This window comes from Pseudorca crassidens, chromosome 20 (assembly GCF_039906515.1).
Source record: "Pseudorca crassidens isolate mPseCra1 chromosome 20, mPseCra1.hap1, whole genome shotgun sequence".
NCBI classification, from domain to species: Eukaryota; Metazoa; Chordata; class Mammalia; order Artiodactyla; family Delphinidae; genus Pseudorca; species Pseudorca crassidens.
Genome location: NC_090315.1, coordinates 36,270,568 through 36,290,985, shown reverse-complemented (window position 1 = coordinate 36,290,985; position 20,418 = coordinate 36,270,568). Strand labels below are relative to the sequence as shown.

General features: G+C 38.4%; 1 protein-coding gene and 1 non-coding gene across 7 annotated transcripts in view; one reads left to right on the top strand and one right to left on the bottom strand.

Moving 5' to 3' along the window:
- CNOT1 (CCR4-NOT transcription complex subunit 1) overlaps positions 1-20,418 on the top strand; it is a 101,125-nt gene that overhangs the window by 17,939 nt on the left and 62,768 nt on the right. For all 6 annotated transcript variants that reach the window (XM_067718257.1, XM_067718254.1, XM_067718258.1 and 3 more), the window contains exon 2: positions 9,099-9,371. In XM_067718257.1, coding sequence (XP_067574358.1) covers positions 9,270-9,371 — 102 coding nt within the window. In that variant the 5' untranslated portion in view covers positions 9,099-9,269. The remainder of the gene's footprint in view (positions 1-9,098; positions 9,372-20,418) is intronic.
- Positions 6,159-6,231, bottom strand: TRNAG-UCC (transfer RNA glycine (anticodon UCC)). The gene has a single exon. It is a non-coding gene; the product is annotated as a tRNA-Gly (tRNA).

Below are 20,418 nucleotides of genomic sequence, written 5' to 3'. Positions count from 1 at the left end.
CTATGTATTAGATCTCCAGGACTTATTTATCTACTAGTTGCAAGTGTGTACCTTTAAACACCCAGTCCCCCACCCCTGGTAACCACCATTCCACTTGGTTTTTTCAAGTTCAATTTTTTTAACATTTTAATTAATTAATTTTTAAATAAATTTATTTTATTTATTTATTTTTGGCTGCTCTGGGTCTTCATTGCAGCGCACAGGCTTTTCTTTGCGTTGGCTTCTCTTGTTGTGGAGCACGGGCTCTAGGCACACAGGCTTCAGTAGTTGCGGCGCATGGGCTCAGTAGTTGTGGCTTGTAGGCTCTAGAGCACAGGCTCAGTAGTTTTGGCACGTGGGCTTAGTTGCTCCATGGCATGTGGGATCTTCCCGGACCAGGACTCGAACCCGTGTCCCCTGCATTGGCTGGCAGGTGGATTCTTAACCACTGCGCCACCAGGGAAGTCCCTTAATTTATTTTTTATTAAGATGCTCAACATACTATATTAGTTTCAGGTGTACAACATAATGATTTGAAATTTGCATATATTTCAAAATGATCACAATAAATCTAAACATCACCACACAGAGTTATGAAAAAATCTGTTTTTTCCTTTTTTCCTGACTTTCAAGATTTATTCTAAAAGTTGTACATTCTAGATGTTGTACATTACATCCCCAGGACTTATTTACTTTATAACTGGAATCTTGTACCTTTTGACCACCTTCACATAAAAATTTAATACATGCATACCTCTGGAAACCATCAATCAGTTATCACCTCTCTGTATCTATAAGTTAGGTGGGGGGGGGAGGTTCTTTGTGGAATAGAAGGGAAGTCATGGTCTTTGTCTGACTCATCTCACTTAGCATAATGTCCTCAGGACCCAACCATGTTACAGCATATGGCAGGATGTTTTTTCCCCCTCATGGCTGAACAGAATTCCATTGTATACAGAGTTGACTCTTGAACAATGTGGAATTAGGGGCATCAGTTCCCACATATAACTTTACAGTTGGTGTCATTATGTGCAGTTCCACATCTAACCACAGATTGTGTAGTGCCATAGTACATATTTACTGACAAAACCTGCGTATAGGTGGACCCACGTAGTTCAAACCTGTGTCATTCAAGGGTCCGCTGTATATCCTGCATCTTTATACGTTCATCCATTGATGGACACTTAGGTTGTTTCCATATGTTGGCTATTGTGAATAATACTGCAATAAACATGGGAGTACAGATATCTCTTTGATAACCTATTTTCATCTTTGGATGTATATGCAGAAGTGGGATTGTTGGATTGTATGGTAGTTTTTAATTTTTTGAGGAACCTCCACATTGTTCTCCATAGTGACTGAACCAGTTTATAATCCCACGAACAGTGCATAGGGGTTCCCTTTCCTATACATCCTTGCCAACACTTAACCTCTTGTCTTCCTATTGATAGCCATTCTTACAGGTGTGAGGTGATACCGTGGTTTTGATTTGCATTTCCCTGAGGATTAGAGTTTTAATGTACCTGTTGGCTATTGTGATGTCATCTTTGTCTACTTAGTTCCTCTGCCCATTTTTAAATCACATGTGTTTTGTTTTTGTGTTATTGAGTTGAATGAGTTCTTTATGAACTTTGAATATTAACCCCTTATCTGATACATGGTTTGCAAATATTGTCTCCCTTTCTGTAGGTTCTCTTTTTTTTAATAAATAAATTTATTTATTTTTGGCCACGTTGGGTCTTCATTGCTGCGTGAGTGCTTTCTCTAATTGCACCGAGCAGGGGCTACTCTTCGTTGTGGTTTGCGTGGGCTTCTCATTGTGGCTTCTCTTGTTGCAGAGCACAGGCCCTAGGCACGTGGGCTCAGTAGTTGTGGCTTGCGGGCTCTAGAGTGCAGGCTCAGGCTCAGTAGTTGTGGCGCATGGACTTAGTTGCTCCACGGCATGTGGAATCTTCCCAGACCAGGGCTTGAACCCGTGTCCCCTGCATTGGCAGGCAGATTCTTAACCACTGTGCCACCAGGGAAGTCCCTGGTTTTTTTCTTTTTTATGATTGCTTTGGCTATTCAGGATCTTTTGTGGTTTCATAAAAATTTTAGGATTTTTTGGGCTTCCCTGGTGGCGCAGTGGTTGAGAGTCTGCCTGCTGATGCAGGGGATACGGGTTCGTGCCCCGGTTCGGGAAGATCCCACATGCCACGGAGCATCTAGGCCCATGAGCCATGGCCGCTGAGCGTGCTCCGCAACGGGAGAGGCCACAACAGTGAGAGGCCCGCGTACCGCCAAAAAAAAAAAAAAAAAAAAAATTAGGATTTTTTTTTTCCCCCTATGGAAAATGCATTGGAATTTTGATAAGGATTGTGTTGAATCTGTAGATGGCTTTGGGTAGCCGGGACATTTTAACAATATTAACTCTTTCAATGCATGAACATGGAATGTCCTTCCATTTGTTCCTGTCTTTTTTTAAAGTTTACTTATTTATTTATTTTTGGCTGCATTGGATCTTGGTTGCTGCGCACGGGCTTTCTCTAGTTGTAGCGAGTGGGGGCTACTCTTCGTTGTGGTGCGCAGGCTTCTCATTGCGGTGGCTTCTCCCGTTGTAGAGCACAGGCTCTAGGTGTGCGGGCTTCAGTAATTGTGGCACATGGGCTCAGTAGTTGTGGCACAAGGGCTTAGTTGCTCCACGGCATGTGGGATCTTCCTGGACCAGGGCTTGAACCCGTGGCCCCTGCACTGGCAGGCGGATTCTTAACTACTGCACCACCAGGGAATGTCCCCTGTTCCTGTCATCTTTCTATTGATTTCTTTAAACAGTTTTGTAGTTTTTATTGTACAATCTAGTATGTTTTATTAGACTCAATTAGGAAATTTTAAAAATGAGTTCCTGTTGATACTTCTATTTTGAATAAAATATTTCAGGTTTTTAAAAGTTTCATCTTTACTACATTGATCTGCACTGAATCTGGATTCCTATTAATTTATTTGCTGTATCCAGTAATATATAAAAGTAGCTTAAAATTGCAATGAAATATTATTGCTAACAGTAAGCTTATTGAGTCAAATTTCTTTGAATTTTCTCTGTCCTTAAAAATATATCCCACTGTACATCAAGGGTTGTTCAGATACTGTGTTCAGTAGTTACTTGAAATATTTGTTTTCACTGTGTTCTTTGTTATCAGCTTGATATTCCAGTTCATTCTTTGTGCTTGATATTAGTTTTTATCTTATTTAATTAAATTTCAAACGTAAATATGGTTCAAAAGTCAAAACCATATAAAAGATACAAGCTGTGAATTTTTGTTCTGATTTCTATGTCATCTACCCAGTTCTCACCCACTCCAGTATAGGTAACTTTTTATTAGTTTATGTCTGATCTTTCCTGTGTATTTTTTGCAAAAAAGCAACTACATATATGTATGCATATATACAAAACAAAAAGTAGCATATATATAGAAATTAAAGCTTAAACAAAGGGTAGACTACTTTGTACATAGTCCAAGATGTTTATTCACCAGTCACTAACTCACGGCCATTCCTTTGCTGTGATAAATATTGCTGCAGTGAATAACATTGTGCATATGTTACATGTATGAAGTGTATAGATTTCTTGGACTTCTGTAAAAATGGAATTTTAAGTGAAATCCTCTCTGTAATCTCTGTTAATCTAGAGCTTATTTTTTTGCACATGTTAACATGGATGTGTTTATGGGATGGGATCATGCTGTTCAGAGTACTGCAGCTTTTCAGTCAGTGTCATGGGTATTCTTTTACATAACACTTAGAGGATTAGCTATAAACCACAACTGCTTCTGTATTCCTTAGATTGGGTGTTTAGGAAACAATTTGTAATACTGTGTAGTGTTCTCCAGTTAAAATGTGAAGTAATTTTACATAAGTTGGACGTCTACATACCATTTTATAAGCTTTCTTTCATTTTCCAGTGTGTAGTGAATGTTTACAGCAAAACTGCGTTTTAAATGTCTTTCACATGTTGGGTGGGATTCCATTGCATGTAGGTAGATAATCCTTCACTGACGGATATAGATTGTTTCTAAAATTTTAAATATTAGGAAAAATACTGAGAACACATTTAAACAGTCTTCCAGAATTGCTGTTTTACTTTTTATACAACCATATCTTTGGGAGATTTTTTGTTATCACTGTTCAGGTAACAGCTGTCTTATAGTATATTGCTGTCAAATGTCAGTGCCCTTTCATTCATAGTGTTAAATTGAGAAATGCTGGGGGGAATAACAGTAGTAGAATTACTGCTTGGAAGGATTTAGTGTTTTTGTTGCAAGATTGTTGCTATTATTGTTTCCACTGTTGAAATCCCAGCTCTGTGATAACAAGTCCTTTGGGGTTTTGGAAGACTATGCCTGTGTACATTTTTAATAATGAAGATAAGGAGGCCTATTGAAGTGGTAGCTGTTTTTGAACTGTTCTTTAAGACTTTGCCTTGATAGGAAATTAATAATTATTTAAAGTCTCTGAGTCCCTGGTGTATTATGGAGACCAATACTAGGCACTGCATATACAAATAGAATGCTCCTGGGCCACAAATTCCTTACAGTTAAGGAATATCTTGGAATCTCAAATTTAGTGATCTTGAAAGAATTTAACATCTAAACATTTTAGTGGAAAGCTGTTGAATAGTCACTTTATAGCTTTGCATTTAACATATTTCAAGAAACATGTTCTATAAAACATTGTGACTCAATTTATATATACACATTATGATGCTAAAGGTTACTTAGAAGGGTCTTAACAACTTGGTAGTGTATGCTACTGAGGCAATTAAATTAAAAATCATCTGTTATTTACTCTCATGTGATTGTTATTTCCTCTCGTGTGATTGTTATTTCTGACTAGGAAAATTTCAGTGGGTTTCCATGCCTTTTGGTAGAGTCAAAATATAGGTTGCAAAATCCTAAGCTTCAGTTTACAGCTCTTCAAATATGTAGTGAGCTCCTACTATGTAGTGCTTGTAATAAGTTGGTGAACAATAGACAATTATGATCACTGCCTTCATGGAATTTACATATGAGGAGATGGGCAAATATAAATGTTACCCATGTTTGGTGATGTAATGTGGAAAAAAGGGTGGGGGTTGCAATTTTGTGGTCAGGGTGATCCTCACTGAGAAGGTGACATTTGTGTAGACTTGAAGAAGTGAGGTAGTTAGCCATCTGGGTATCTGGAAGAAGAGGATTCCAGGCAGAGGCATCTAAGGTGAGAGTGTGCTGGAGAAGCAGCAAGGAGGCCATTGTAGCTAAAGGGGATTGAGGAAGGGGGAGTGAAGAAGAGGAAGGCCAGAAGAGTACCGGTGGCTAGGTTCCATCAAGTTGCGTTCGTTCATAGGCCATTATAAGGGCTCAGGCTTCCATTCTGAGTCAGTGGAGGGTTTTGAGCACAGGATGACCTATCTGAGGTTTTTTTTATGTATATAAATTTATTTATTTTATTTATTGTTTCTGGCTGCGTTGGGTCTTCATTGCTGCGCGCGGGTTTTTCTCTGGTTGCAGCGAGCAGGGCCTACTCTTCGTTGCGGTTCGCGGGCTTCTCATTCTGGTGGCTTCTCTTGTTGCGGAGCACGGGCTCTAGGCGCTCGGGCTTCAGTAGTTGTGGCATGTGGGCTCAGTAGTTGTGGCTCGCGGGCTCTAGAGCGCAGGCTCAGTAGTTGTCGCACAGAGGCTTAGTTGCTCTGCGGCATACGGGATCTTCCCGGACCAGGGATCGAACCTGTGTCCCCTGCACTGACAGGCGGTTTCTCAAGCACTTCATCACCAGGGAAGCCCTGAGTTTTTAATATTTGAAAAGTCTTTTTCTTTGGCTGTTGTGTTGAGAATAGACTTGTAGGGAGCAAGGGTGGAAGCAGGAAGACTAGTTAGGAAGTTAACATAGTAATCCAAGTGAGAAATGATGGTGCTTTGTTATCATAGCTATGGTGAGAAATGACTGGATTCTGTGTATATTTTATAGGTAGAGCCAAAAGAATTTTTTGACAGATTGATTATGGGGAGTGGGAAGTCTAAGAATTTGGCCTGAGTAACTTTAAGGACAGAGTTGGTATCAACTGAGATGGGGTAAACACATATGGGGTGGAACATTATGGGGGCAGGGTGTGAAGATCAGGAGCTCTTTTTCTTTTGGGCTGTGCCACGCGGCATGTGGGATCTTGGTTCCCTGACCAGGGATCGAACCCGAGCCCCCTGCATTGGAAGTGCAGAGTCTTAACCACTGGACCACCAGGGAAGTCCCAGGAGTTCAGTTTTGAACATGTTGTACAATATTTGAGATGTCATTAGGAAATTAAATAATATATTTCTAGACATCGTGAGAAATTTGGGTTGGAGATAGAACTTATAGGAGTTATTGCTATAGGTGGTTTTGAAAGCCATAAGACTGAAGTATATCAAGAAAGTGAATATAGAGAAGTCCAAGGACTCCAATACTGCGAGGTCAAAAAAAGGAAGGGCCAGTAAAGGAGACTGAGAACAAGAGACCAGTGAAATGGCATTTTAGAAACAAAGTAACAAAGGTGTATCTTGGAGGGAGGGATCAGCTTGTCTAAGGCTTCTGGATGGTTAAGGTGATCACGTGTCCTAGTTTATACCTGTTGTCTTGGTGTAAATTGTTAATGGTACCCTCTTTATTTTCAGAAGCGTCGTAGTTTGGTTAATAAATTATGTTGTCATCCTACTAATAGATCTCATAAGGTGATGGTTCAAAATTGGTCATTAGTTTAATGCATTAACTTGCTCATGTAATGACGATTGGCTTGTTGAAATTTGTGTTACACTAGTGTTTTTATCCTTCGCAGTCTTTTTTGTTTGTTTGTTTGTTTGTTTTGTCCATGCCTCGAGGCTTGTGGGATCTTAGCTGCCCAACCAGGGATTGAACCCAGGTCCTGGCAGCGAAAGCGCCACGTCCTAACCACTGGACCACCAGGGAATTCCCTCCTTCACAGCCTTTAGATGTTAACATGGAGAAGTTGTAACCCTTGTCATGGGGCTCGTATCAGAAGATAAAGTTGAAGTGCCAAAGTATCAGGAATTCATTTTCTTGGAAGGTCGTTCAACACTTGTTTTGCTGGATTTGTGCTGTACCATAGGTAAAAAAATAATTAAAATAGGCTATGATCACATCTATTTCATGATAAAGTGATTCTGTTGTCCCTCTGTGTCAGCATTTGTGATACAAATTCTGAGCAAGGAGAAACTTTATGTCTTGCAAACTCTTATCATCTATTGCCTTTTTGTATGTAATTGTGAATAATAATTATTAGATGTGTGTAATATAGTGTAAAGTAACTACTGTTCCTGTGAATAATATACTTTGAATAATACAGTTTTAGCTGAACGCAACTTGTAAAAATTAAAAATACTTTGAATTATATTTGGTACTAAGAATGAACGTTTTATTTTATTGTTTTAGTTTTAGTTTAGTGTTTTGGTCGCACCGTGCAGCTTGCAGGATCTTTAGTTTCCTGGCCAGGGATTGAACCTGGGGCCACTCAGTGAGAATGCCAAGTCCTAACCACTGGACCACCAGGGAATTCTTATCTGTGTCCTTTTTTTTTTTGTCTTAATGAGTATCTTTCCTGCACAGTTTTGCTTCATTCTTTTTAACAACTGCCTTGTTTGGATATACCATAATTTATTTAAGCAGTTACTTTTTGCTGCACTTTCTTTTTGCTATGATACACAGTATTTCAGTCAAAACCTCTGTTTCCTTGAGTTGTTGAGGCAATATACATGGAGGGATACAGTCTTAATTGTGGAATTTAGGTTCAGGGGTAGTGTAAGAAACTCTTTATTTACAATATTGCCACTTTGAGTTTCAGAAAAGATGGTACCAGTTAATAATGTTGTTAACAATCTGATAAGTCCTCTGTTTTATGGTGTGTTCTCAGACTTGGATTTTTGATTGTCTGATACAGAAAATATGCTGTCATCGTAATATGAAGGAACAGCTTGCTCTAAGAATTTATAGCAAGCAAGTTTAGTTACATATAATGGATAGCTATAAACACAATTTATCTTTAACTTCTCATATGTTATTACTTTAGAATAAACAAAAATAACTTGCCACATTCCCAAGATTCTCTCTCTTTTTTTTTTTTAGGGAGGATGTGGAAAAGGATAGCATAGGTAGAATCTTTGCTTTGTATGAACAAAACAGAACAAAAATGTAGGGACAGTGTAGTCTTTCTACATTGTTAATAAGTTATTAAAGATAAAGGCTTAAATGCCCTTACCAAGGGGCTTTTAATCTTCATGAATTTTCTTTACCTTACATAGTAAGTTCTGATGGTAATGAAAGTATGAGCAGATTTCAGATCATGAAGCTGTGGACAAGCTTAGCTCCTTGGATTCAAAGATTTTTGTTTCAGCAGTGGTACTTGGTGAATTCTTAAAAACACTTGTGTTCTTTGTTTGTTTTTTTGTGTTGTGATACAGAATGTTCCTCTGACTCACCAGGTTGTTGGAATTAAAATGATAAGCATCCTGTCATTTTAGCTATATTGCTGCTTCGAGCTTCCCTTTCTAAATTTTCCTAGTGCAGGAAGGAATTTGGGTTCTGAGGCCCTTAACTTACTTTTAAGCTAGCCGTTCAAATACCGAAAACATATATCCTAAGATAAAACTTAAAGACCAAACTATTGTCTGATTCTGAAGCAATACATAAGTTGTAAGGTGAATAAATGGGATCTTATAAATAAGTTGTAGATAGTGTGAGAAGAGGGATTGAAAATGTCAGATGAGTGTTTCTTTCCACAGACCCTAATTTTACTTAATCAGTTTTCTGTGGCTTCTAAAGGGGATAGTATAAATTATCATTGAAATTGATAGAGTAGAAGCCTCAAATATTATAGGACATCTTGCTAAAACGACAACTTTTTTGTGGGTGGGTGGGTGTGATTTTTCTTTTTTATACCAGCCCTACCTAATTTTTAAAACTTGGCATCTTTTATCAATAGTGGTTGAGACATCTTACTTTTTTAAAAAAAATGCTTAGTGATATTTCAGGTATTAAGATGGAAAGATGGTTATTTAACCCTTTTTAACCCTAATAAAACATTAACTAATTAAAATATCTTTTTTTTTTTTTTTTAACAGGTGCCATGTTTCAGAACAGAGTAAGACCCCTGGTAAAGAACTGAAGACACTGTACAGACATCAGATATAGGCTAATTACAAAGAAAGCATTAACCTGCCTCTGAGGTGACTAAAGGGGAATAATGGTGATTTTGCGCCGGGCTCGGCCGCCTGCTTCCGCCCCAACCAGCAATGAATCTTGACTCGCTCTCGCTGGCCTTGTCTCAAATCAGCTACCTGGTGGACAATTTAACCAAGAAAAACTACCGAGCCAGCCAGCAGGAAATACAGCATGTAAGTAAACTAGTGAGAAAACAAGCACCATTAAAGGAATGAGTATGCAGTGAAAAGAAAATTGGAAATTTTTGTGGGTATGTTGCATGAAAAGTAACCTTTGCTCCTTATTTCAAGTGATTTCAGTTTAATATATAAAAGAGAGCTTTCACAAGGTTGTTCAGCTGTCACCATCTAACTCCAGAATGTTTTCATCACCCCTAAAAGAAACACCTGAATCCATTAGCAGTTGCTTTCCATTTCTTCTTCCCTCCAGCCCCTGGTAACCACTAACCTACTTTGTGCTTCCATGGATTTGCCTTTCTGGACATTTCATATAAATGGAATCATACCATATGAGGCCTTTTGTTTCTGCCTTCTTTCACTAGCATAAGTTTTCAAGGTTGATCCATGTTGGAGCATGCATTTAGATATTTAGGTTTGGTTCCACCTTTTGGCTGTTGTGAATATTGTGGCTGTCAACATTCATTTACAAGTTTTGGGTGGATGTTTATTTTAAAGTTTGAGGATATTTACCAAAAAATGGAATTGCTGGGTCACATGGTAACTCTGACTTTCTAAAGAACTGCTAGACTGTTTTCCAGAACACTGTATCACTTTTCACTTCTAGGAGCAGTGTATGAAGGCTCTAGTTTTTCTTGATCCTCACTAATACTTGTTACTGTGTGTCTTTGCTTTTAGCCATTCTAGTGGGTGTGAACTGGTATCCCATTGTAGTTTTGATTTAGAGTTAATGATGCTGAGCACCTTTTCATGTGCTTATTTGTATATCTTTGGAGAAATTTCAGTTTGTACCCCCACAATCTTTTTTAAATTTTCTGTTGTTTATTTGGCTGCGTCAGGTCTTAGTTGCGGCTCCAGAGCACATGGGCTCAGTAGTTGCGGCACTTGGGCTCTCTAGTTGTGGCACATGGGCTTAATTGCCCCAGGGCATGTGGGATCTTAGTTCCCCGACCAGGGATTGAACCCGCATCCCCTGCATTGGAAGGTGGATTCTTACCTACTGGACCACCAGGGAAGTACCACCCTGCCACCAGAGAAGCCCTAATTTTATTTTTAAAATAGATAATATAGTGGGACTTCCCTGACCAGTGCAGGGGACATGGGTTTGAGCCCTGGTCCAGGAAGATCCCACATGCCGCAGAACAACTAAGCCCGCGAGCCACAACTACTGAGCCCTCATGCCACAACTGCTGAAGCCTGTGAGCCTAGAGCCCGTGGTCCACAACAAGAGAAGCCACCACAATGAGAAGCCCGCACACTACAATGAAGAGTAGCCCCCGCTCGCCGCAACTAGAGAAAGCCTGCGTGCAGCAACAAAGACCCAGTGCAGCCAAAAATAAATAAATTTAAAAAACTAGATAGTATATTAACCTGATTACTCTAGCTACCCATTTCTCCTACCCATAGGCAACTGATACTAGCTATTTCTTAACTGTCCTTACAAAGATATTTGCATATGGAAAATAGGGAAATATTTCCCATCCCTTTTCATATGGTGACACACAGTATAAACTGTTCTGCATCTTGATTTATTTAATTTGTTTAGTTAACTAGTTTATCCTGGAAATGATTCCTTATCCGTACACAAAAAGCTTCATTCTTTTAAGGGTGCATAGTAAACCATGGTATGGGTGAATCATATAGAATTTACTTCACTATTGATGCACATTTAGGTTATGTAAAATTTTTTTTTTGCTATTGACAGTGTTGTTACAAGGTTATTTCTTGCATGCATATATCTGTCAGTATGTTTGTAGGATAGATTCCTAGAAACTCAAGCTTGGGCAACTCTTCTCTCTAATGGAAAAGCTCAATTCTTAGAATTATATATTTCTGTTTGATTTTTTTCTTTACATGTAGCACTGTTTCTCTGGTACATTGAAAAAGCAGGTGTGTATGCTTATGGAGTTTATTACATTTGATGCTGCTTTAACAAATTATAGTGCTTAAGTTCATTGTTCTAATACCTTCAGTGGTCCTCTTACTACCGAACAAAGTCAAAGCTCCTCAGTAAAAAGTTTCAGGGCCCTACTGTAAGTCCAGTTTTAAATGCTTTTCTTGGAATTCTGTTCTTTCAAGAACTAAATCCAATACCACCTTGCCAGTGAAGACTTACCCTCCTTTTCCTTTATTTGGATTAATTCCTTAGGCTCATTCTGAAAGCTGTGTTGGTCTGAATGTGACCTAACAGTTTCATGCAGCTACTATTTAAACATCTGCTGTGTGTCACATACTCTTTTTGTGTGTGTGTGAGCTTTTTTTTCAAAGATTTAATAACGTATACATGGGAGAGACTGAGGAAAACTGAGTAACTCCTAATCAACTTTTTATTGAATTAAAATGTATATACCAAACAATTCATAAATCGTAAGTGTGCAGATGAATTTTCATAAAGTGAACATAGCTATTAATAACCATGCAGATTAAGAAAATTGATACTAGCATCTCAGAAGCTGTTTTAGTTGTTGAACATATCACTTATGACCCAGCAGTTCTGTTTCTCTGTGTGTAACGAACAGAAATGCATATATACATTGATCAAAAAAACATGTATTGTGATAGCCCAAAGTTGGAAACAACTGAGTGTCCATTAACAAGGTATACTAAGAAGCAGTGAGACTATTTTGTGGAACAACATGGATTGATCTTACAGTGTTGAATGAAAAATGCTAAACATTCTGTCAGTTCAGTAATTCTGTGTACGGTCAGTTCTCTCGTCATAGCAACCATTCAAGCATTTACAGTGTTCCAGTATTGTTAATGTGATTTTATGTCAGTTCTCACATTGTTGTCGCAGTCATGCAGGATGGGTGGTGGGTAGTATTGTTCCATTTTACACTAAGGTTCAAAGACATTAAATATTTTTGCCCACTGGTACTCTGCCTGAAAGTGGCAGATGTGAGATTGGAACCCACAACATTCCTATGTTGAATCTCTTTGTAATTGTTCACGGAAGACAGAAGTAGAAGGAAATTAGAGACTCTGGATTGGAAGGTCATCTAGTCCCAAGTTTGATGCCCTGACAGCCCCTACTCTAAAACATCTTCCACTTTTTGTCAGAGTGGCCTTTCTAAAATGTATATCTAATAGTCTCTTTGCCACTTTAAAATCTTTTGTGTGTCTCTGTCCCACTCAATTTAAAGCTCATACTCCTAAGCTGGGCCTCTATTGCTGTTCTTTTGGAAGCAGATATGAAACATTTTGGAATGCAGGTTATTTATAAGGTTTCAACACCTGTAGGAGAAGGAGGACTGGTTGGAAACAGAATTGGACAGGAGGAGAACTACAGTGGAAATCTTCATCAACTCCATGGGGAATTCTGGGATGGGTATCAGAGTTGTCCCATAGGGGGCCAAATGGCTAGGCCTTCATATCCCTGTTGTTATTGTGTGAGGGCTCCCTCAGGAGGGCTTGTTCCCTTGGGTAGTATGATTGCAGCTTAGACAGACACTGAAGGAGCTGATTGCTGGGGCACCTGCAACTTTAACTTGAAGTGGGAAATATGGTGGCACTGTCTGAATTTACCCCAGCAAGGCTCTGCGTGATCTGGTCAATTTAATACTATATTTTAATTGGTTTGATCCCAAGACTACTCCCAAGACCTCATGGTGTGGGACTATCCTTTAGTTTATGTCTCTTAAACCTAACATTTAGTAAGTGTTCAAATGCAATTGGAATGAAAGAAGGAATAAATGAGTAAGTAATTAATTTTGAAGGTAAATGTTACAATGCTTGGTTTCAGCCTATGGCTGAGGTTTTCAGTGTTACAGATAGTCTTTAGACAAGTGTGTCCTCAGTGCTACCCTTGCAGATAGTCGCCTCTCTTTTACTTTTAGAATGATTAGGAATTTAGAACTGGGATGGGAGCAGGGTTCTAGTTCTTGACTCTGTCTTGATTTCCTTTGGTGATATGTAAAGGCTTATTGCACTTCTTAGATGCCTGATATATTTTAGTGCCATACTTTTTGGGGCTTAGACTAATAGGTTGGCTAGGATTGTGTTCCCTTTGTTATTTCTCCTACTGACTAGTAGGAAGAAGGAATGTTTATTTATTAGATGTATGAGTTCCCTAAACATGAACAATGAGCTAGTTAATATTACCATTTTATAGGTGAAAAAACAAGTTTAAAATTTAATTTGCCCCCTCAGTCAGGATTTTATGATGTTCTTTAGAGCAGCGTCCCCAACCTTTTTAGCACCAGTGATCAGTTTCCTGGAAAAAATGGGCGGGGATGCGGGAGGGAGATGGTGATGGTTCAGGCTTGTAATGCGAGCGATGGGGAGTGCAGATGAAGCTTTGCTCCTTGCCCACTGCTCACCACCGCTCACCTCCCGCTGTGCGGCTGCTTGTTTGAGGCCCAGGGCTTGGGGACCCCTGCTTTAGAGAGTAACTCCTATAGTTGTTCTTTTCTTTAAAAATATTTGTTGTCATTATTACAGAAATTATGTAAGTAAAATATAGAAAAAAATAAAATCAACTCTGGTTTTTCTACTCAGCTTTTTAACACTTCTGAGTATTTTTTGTCTTTGCATTAAAAGTAGCTTATAGGGCTTCCCTGGTGGCGCAGTGGTTGAGAGTCCGCCTGCCGATGCAGGGGACACAGGTTCGTGCCCCGGTCTGGGAAGATCCCACATGCCGCGGAGCGGGTGGGCCCATGAGCCATGGCCGCTGAGCCTGCGTGTCGTCCGGAGCCTGTGCTCCGCAATGGGAGAGGCCACAACAGTGAGAGGCCCGTGTACCGAAAAAAAAAAAGTAGCTTATAAAAATATTTTATACTGTTCTTTAAATGATAGTCTCTGTAAATATAATGTTAAAACATTTTATTAAAATTTCAAATCTATTTCATATGTAAAAGTTAAAAATTAAAATTTATTAAATAAGTAAAATTTATATTAAAATTAAGTATGTAAAATTTATTTATGCTACTCACACGAGTAGTATAATATAGCCCCCATGAATCTATCATCTACCTTCATTTGAAGTCATGACCAATCTTGTTTCATCTAACCCATTGTCCTCGGTTGTTTTAAAGCAGATCCCAGTTATAATTTCATCTATTTATATAAACCTAACCTCAATACTGTTATTACATCTTTTTTTTTTAAATTTATTTATTTACTTTTGGCTGTGTTGGGTCTTCATTTCTGTGCGAGGGCTTTCCCTAGTTGTGGCAAGCGGGGGGCCACTCTTCATCGCGGTGCGCGGGCCTCTCCTGCCGCGGAGCACAGGCTCCAGACGCGCAGGCTCAGCAGTCGTGGCTCACAGGCCCAGCCGCTCCGCGGCATGTGGGATCCTCCCAGACCAGGGCTCGAACCCGTGTCCCCTGCATTAGCAGGCAGACTCTCAACCACTGCGCCGCCAGGGAAGCCCTGTCACATCTTTTTGTAAAAAAAGCACAGTAATTCTTTTAAAAAAAATTGTATTGAAGTATATTTGATTTACAATGTGTTTCTGGTGTACAGCAGAGTGATTCAGTTATACATATGTATATTTTTCATATTCTTTTCCATTATGGTTTATTACAGGACACTGAATATAGTTCCCTGTACTATATAGGAGGATGTTGCTGTTTATCCATTCTGTATAATAGTTTGCACCTGCTAATCCCAAACTCCCAATCCTCCCCCACACCCCATCCCCCAGCAAAATAATTCTTAAACATCAAATATCTAGTTAACATTCACATTTCCTCAGTTTGCTTCATAAAAAAAATTTTAAAGTTAACTTGAGTTAGAACCACCCCCCCACCCCTTTCCCCAGTCTGTTTGTTGCATTGGCCCTTACTAAATCTCTTTTAAAATCTGGGTTTTCTCTCCCTCTATTTTTCTTGCAGTTATTTTGTTAAAGAAATCAGGTTGTCCTGTAGTTACCCACAGTCTGAATATTGCTGATTACATTCCCAGCATGGTATTTTACATGTTCTTCTGACTGTTGTATTTCCTGTAAATTGGTAATTAAATTTGGGAGCTTAATCAGATTAAGGTTTTTTCTCCCTTAGGACAGTTTTACAGGTGGTGGTGTATACTTTTATTAGGAGGTTCATAATGTCTAGTCATCTCTATTTTTGTTATTTTTAGCAGGCTTTGTTCATTGCCTGGATTCATTGATTTGTTAGGGATTGGAAAGTGGTGACATTCTAGTTGTTAGACGTTTTTTATTAGTTGAAATAGTTCTGTAAAGGGAAACTTGCCCTTACCAACTGTAACTATCTGGTTGCCCGAAGTACAGTTTATATAGGAAGGGCTTGATTCTCTCTCTCTATTTGCCGGTTTTCAAAATGACTTGTTTCCTAGCATCCTCCAAATATGACCAATAAATGAGTTTTTTAATATTAGGAACTCATGTATTTTTAACGTATTTGATGTGTTTGAATTCACTGAAAGTATTATTGATATTCATGCATTATCCTCTTTGGCCAGTGTAAACTTATTCATGTTGGCTTCTGAGTCCTTTTGACTGTATTCTTATTTGTTTTCTTTGTTGTGATTCCAGAAACTTGGAAACTGAAATATTCCAGACTCGTATGTTTCTTGCTTCAGACCTGGAAAATTAGCAATTTCTCTAAGAGGTCTTGGTTTTATTTTACTGGGAAATGGTATTTAGAGATTACCGACTCTTGTGTAAATAAATGATTAAGACCATTTAGGTTATACAAACAAACTTTATTTAACATTTCATGAAATGGACAGTCTTACTTCAGAGAACTGCAAAATGGGCAGAAGACAAGAACCTTTTATAGGGTAAAGAATAAAGAACAGAGACTTTGCTGGTGGTCCAGTAGTTAAAACTCCATGCTCCCAACGCAAGGGGCACGGGTTTGAGCCCTGGTCAGGAAACTAAGATTCCACATGCTGCCTGGCACGGCCAAAAAAAAAAGAATAAAGAAAAGACAAATAGAAAATATATGATTGGCTGGGACCACATAGTCAACCTTGTTAGGGGTTAGATAGCGGTTAGAGCACCCAGAATCGGCTTGGTGTTTGGGAATTGGCTGACTGAATATACTGTGTTTCTGGTCAAGCGAAACATTTACGGGGGCTCCAGAGTTATCTAAGTTTTGGTTTGCTGATGTTACACCAAGGGCAGGAACACTCCATTTTGGGCCTAGAAAGTTATTTCAACACTTATATTGTTTACTGATACTCAGTTGGCCATTATTAGGCCTTTCAGTGGACAAAGCTAAGGAGAAAATACACCATGATTTCATACTAATACTTCCAGTTTAATTTCAGGACCAAGGGATTTTTATTTCAATTCATTACCTAAAATCTGTCTCTCCTTACTTCCAGTGCAGAAAATTCCTGTTTTCAGTAATGAAAAGTCATTTGTTTTATTCCACACTCCACAGTCAAGAGTCTCAGATTATCTGTGACTCTACTTAACAGCACTGTGATTATGGAAAGTAGTTTACCATTTTTTGGTGGGGTTGGTGGGGGAGCTTTTAAGGTATATCTCACTAGAGATGTAAAATCAAGTTACTGTTTTAAAGTCATTTAAAATGGTTCTTCTTGGAATAGTTATGCCACACCACCAACTGGATATGGAGTTTGGGTTCATTGTTTTCATATTATTTTCAATATTTACAAAGTACTTTTAATAGTAATCTAATTTTGCTTGATACCATGTAAAACGTTTATTTCCCAAGTCAAATCTATAAAATGACTTTTATTAAAAGAGTAGTTTATGCAATGAGGTATCACCTCACACCAGTCAGAATGGCCATTATTAAAAATAAGTCTACAAATACTAAATGCTGGAGAGGGTGTGGAGAAAAAGGAACCCTCCTACACTGCTGGTGGGAATGTAAATTGGTGCAGCCACTATGGAGAACACTATGGAGGTTACTTGAAAAGCTAAAAATAGAGTTACCATATGATCCTGCAATCCCACTCCAGGGCATATATTGGCAGAAAACTCTTAATTAGAAAAGATACATGCACGCCCAGTGTTCATAGCAGCACTATTACAATACCCAAGACATGGAAGCAACCTAAATGTCCATTGAGAGATGAATGGATAAAGAAGATGTGTGTGTGTGTGTGTGTGTGTGTGTGTGTGTGTACACACACAGTGGAATATTAGCCATAAAAAAGAATGAAAGAATGAAAAAATGACATTTGCAGGAACATGGATGGACTTAGAGATATATTAATAAGAGAAAGACAAATATATGAAATCACTTATTTGTGGAATCTACAAAAATGATACAAATGAACTAATTTACGAAACAGAAAGAGACTCACAGAGATCGAAAACAAACTCACGGTTACCAAAGGGGATAGTGGAGGGAAGGGGGAGATAAATTAGGAGTTCGGGATTAATAAATACACCCTACTATTATATAAAATAGGTAAATAACAAGGACCTGTATAGCACAGGGAACTATACTCAATATCTTATAATAACCTATAATAAAAAAGAATCTGAAAAAGATAAACATATGTAACTGAATCACTTTTCTGTACACTTGAAACTAACACAACATTGTAAATTAACTATACTTCAGTTTAAAAAAAATTTTTTAAAGAGTTGCTTAGTCTTGTTAAAAATGTATTATATATTGAAATGGATTGAGTACTTGCAGCCTGTTCTTTTACTGCAGTTTTTATATTCCTGAAAATATCTTTTATTTTCATACATTTTTTTGACCATAGATCATTGTCAGAAGATTTGTTTCATTTGGAACTCAGGTGCCGTTACCTGAGTTCTTTCATGCTTGAGAATATCTTTCTTGTTTTTATTGGAAGTCCAGTTATCAGTAGATATATATATATTCCCCCTAGTTTTGCAAATATTGTTCCCCATTATTCTTTCAACAGCATCAGTTACCAAAAGCTGCCTATCTTCCTTTGTCTCTCTCCTCCCTCATGCATTTTAGGTGACTAACTTTTCCTGCCAGCATCTATTCCTAACCTCAATATCCCTATGAATTTCCTTTTTTTAAAAAAAAAGAATTATTTATTTGGCTGTGTTGGGTCTTTGTTGCTGCGCACGGGCTTTCTCTAATTGTGGAGAGTGGAGGCTACTCTTCATTACGGTGCACAGGGTTTTCATTGCGGTGGCTTCTCTTGTTGTGGAGCACAGGCTCTAGGCGCGCGAGCTTCAGTAGTTGTGGCGCATGGGCTTAGTTGCTCCGTGGCATGTGCGATCTTCCTGGACCAGGGCTCGAACCTGTGTCCCCTGCATTGGCAGGCGGATTCTTAACCACTGCGCCACCAGGGAAGTCCCTGAATTTCCTTTTCATTAGAGTTTATTAACTTCGAGTGTATGCTGTAGTATTGATTATTCTGCATCAGCCTTTCTTGTGCTATGGTATACCTTTCATTCTTCCAACTCAAATGTTTATTTCAGGGATATTTTTGTTGTTTTCTTTGAATGTTTTTCTTTTCATTTCTTGTGGATTGAGATATTATATATTGATTATTAAGTTATCTTTTCTGTAAGAGTTTTGCTTTCTTAAGTGCCAAAAGTTTGCTTTCATTTCCTTCTGTTATGTTGTACTTGAACCTAATGTTTTGTTTTACCTTTTTGAGGACTTTCCTTTTAAAAAACAAAAACAGCTCCTATAATCTCTTCAAGGATATGGAATACTATTTGTCTGAACTCTTCTGTTTGTTTGTGTAAGTCTTTTGTTTCTTTTAAATTAAAAAATTTTTTTTTTCTGGGTGGGGGGTAAGTCTTTTGAAAGTATGTTCTTCACCTGTCTTGTTTGTTGCTTTGCTCTGTTTTACAGTTTCTTCAAATAGGTTCCAGGCTGAGTTTTTGCTTGTCTTTGAATCAACACATTATTTACTCACATATAAACCATCTTGGGGATGCTTGAGGGTGGGGAAGTGTGTTGGGGTAGTCTGCCATGTTCTGTATCCAGGTTTGGTAATTGTTACCTCTTCTTCTTTGTTATTCTGCTTCTCCAGGATTCTCCTTTAACTCGATGGTTTGCTTACAGACATTAAAAGTAGCATCTTGAGCTTGGTTCCCTCAGCTCTGTCTCCTTTGCCATTTTCTAATTTCCATATATAGATCTGGGTCTCTAAATGGACAGTCTTCTTTCATGGCTCATCTGTGCTCCAGATTCATCACTTGAACAAAGGATAACTATGTGTGTTTTGGGACATTCATCAGTCCTAAACATTTTTATTTCTGGATTTATCAGTCCCAAATAGAAAGCTGCATTTAGCCCGTCATTTGAGGTACTGAGAATAAGCTATCTGACATATCTCTCTGGACCACTTCTTATGTGAATGTTTTGTTGAAAATGGATTTTTGTTTTTTCATATGAGAGGCTAGAAGAAAAATAATATATGAGAGGCTAGAATAGGAAAAAAGGGCTCTTAGTTCCACCATCTTTTACTTAGGAGTTTGACAGTTCTGTGCCTTTTGTGTTAAAAGTAACCCTTTATGTTTACTGCAAAAATTTTTCATGGTCTTTTCAGTATGTTAAACTGTTTTGAATAGGTACACTATTTTTTATAAAGTAACCCAAAGCATTCATACAGATAATACAGTAAAAACCTGGAATGCCTTTATTTTTTTTTTTTTTTTTTGCTGTACGCGGGCCTCTCACTGTTGTGGCCTCTCCCGTTGCGGAGCTCCGGACACACAGGCTCAGCAGCCATGGCTCATGGGCCCAGCCGCTCCGCGGCATGTGGGATCTTCCCGGACCAGGGCACGAACCCGTGTCCCCTGCATCGGCAGGCGGACTCTCAACCACTGCGCCACCAGGGAAGCCCTGGAATGACTATTTTTAATGGTTAGAATATGTATAACAAGTTTAAGAAATATGAAGATCCTACATTATTTGTGTGGTGGAGTATATGTATGTTTACGTACAATCCAATTATTCCAATTCCTATAATCATTGTAATGTAGTGAGTTACTGTCTTCAATTTAAATTTTAAAAATCTGGTACTTTGTAATTATATAGAATCTTGGGCCTCTGAGGTCATCTGTTAGGCTAGATTTAGTAGTTTTCTTTATATAAATCTTGTTTTTATGTGAAAATCTCTATAGATGTGGTTTGTTTTCTCCTGTTTGTTCGGGGGT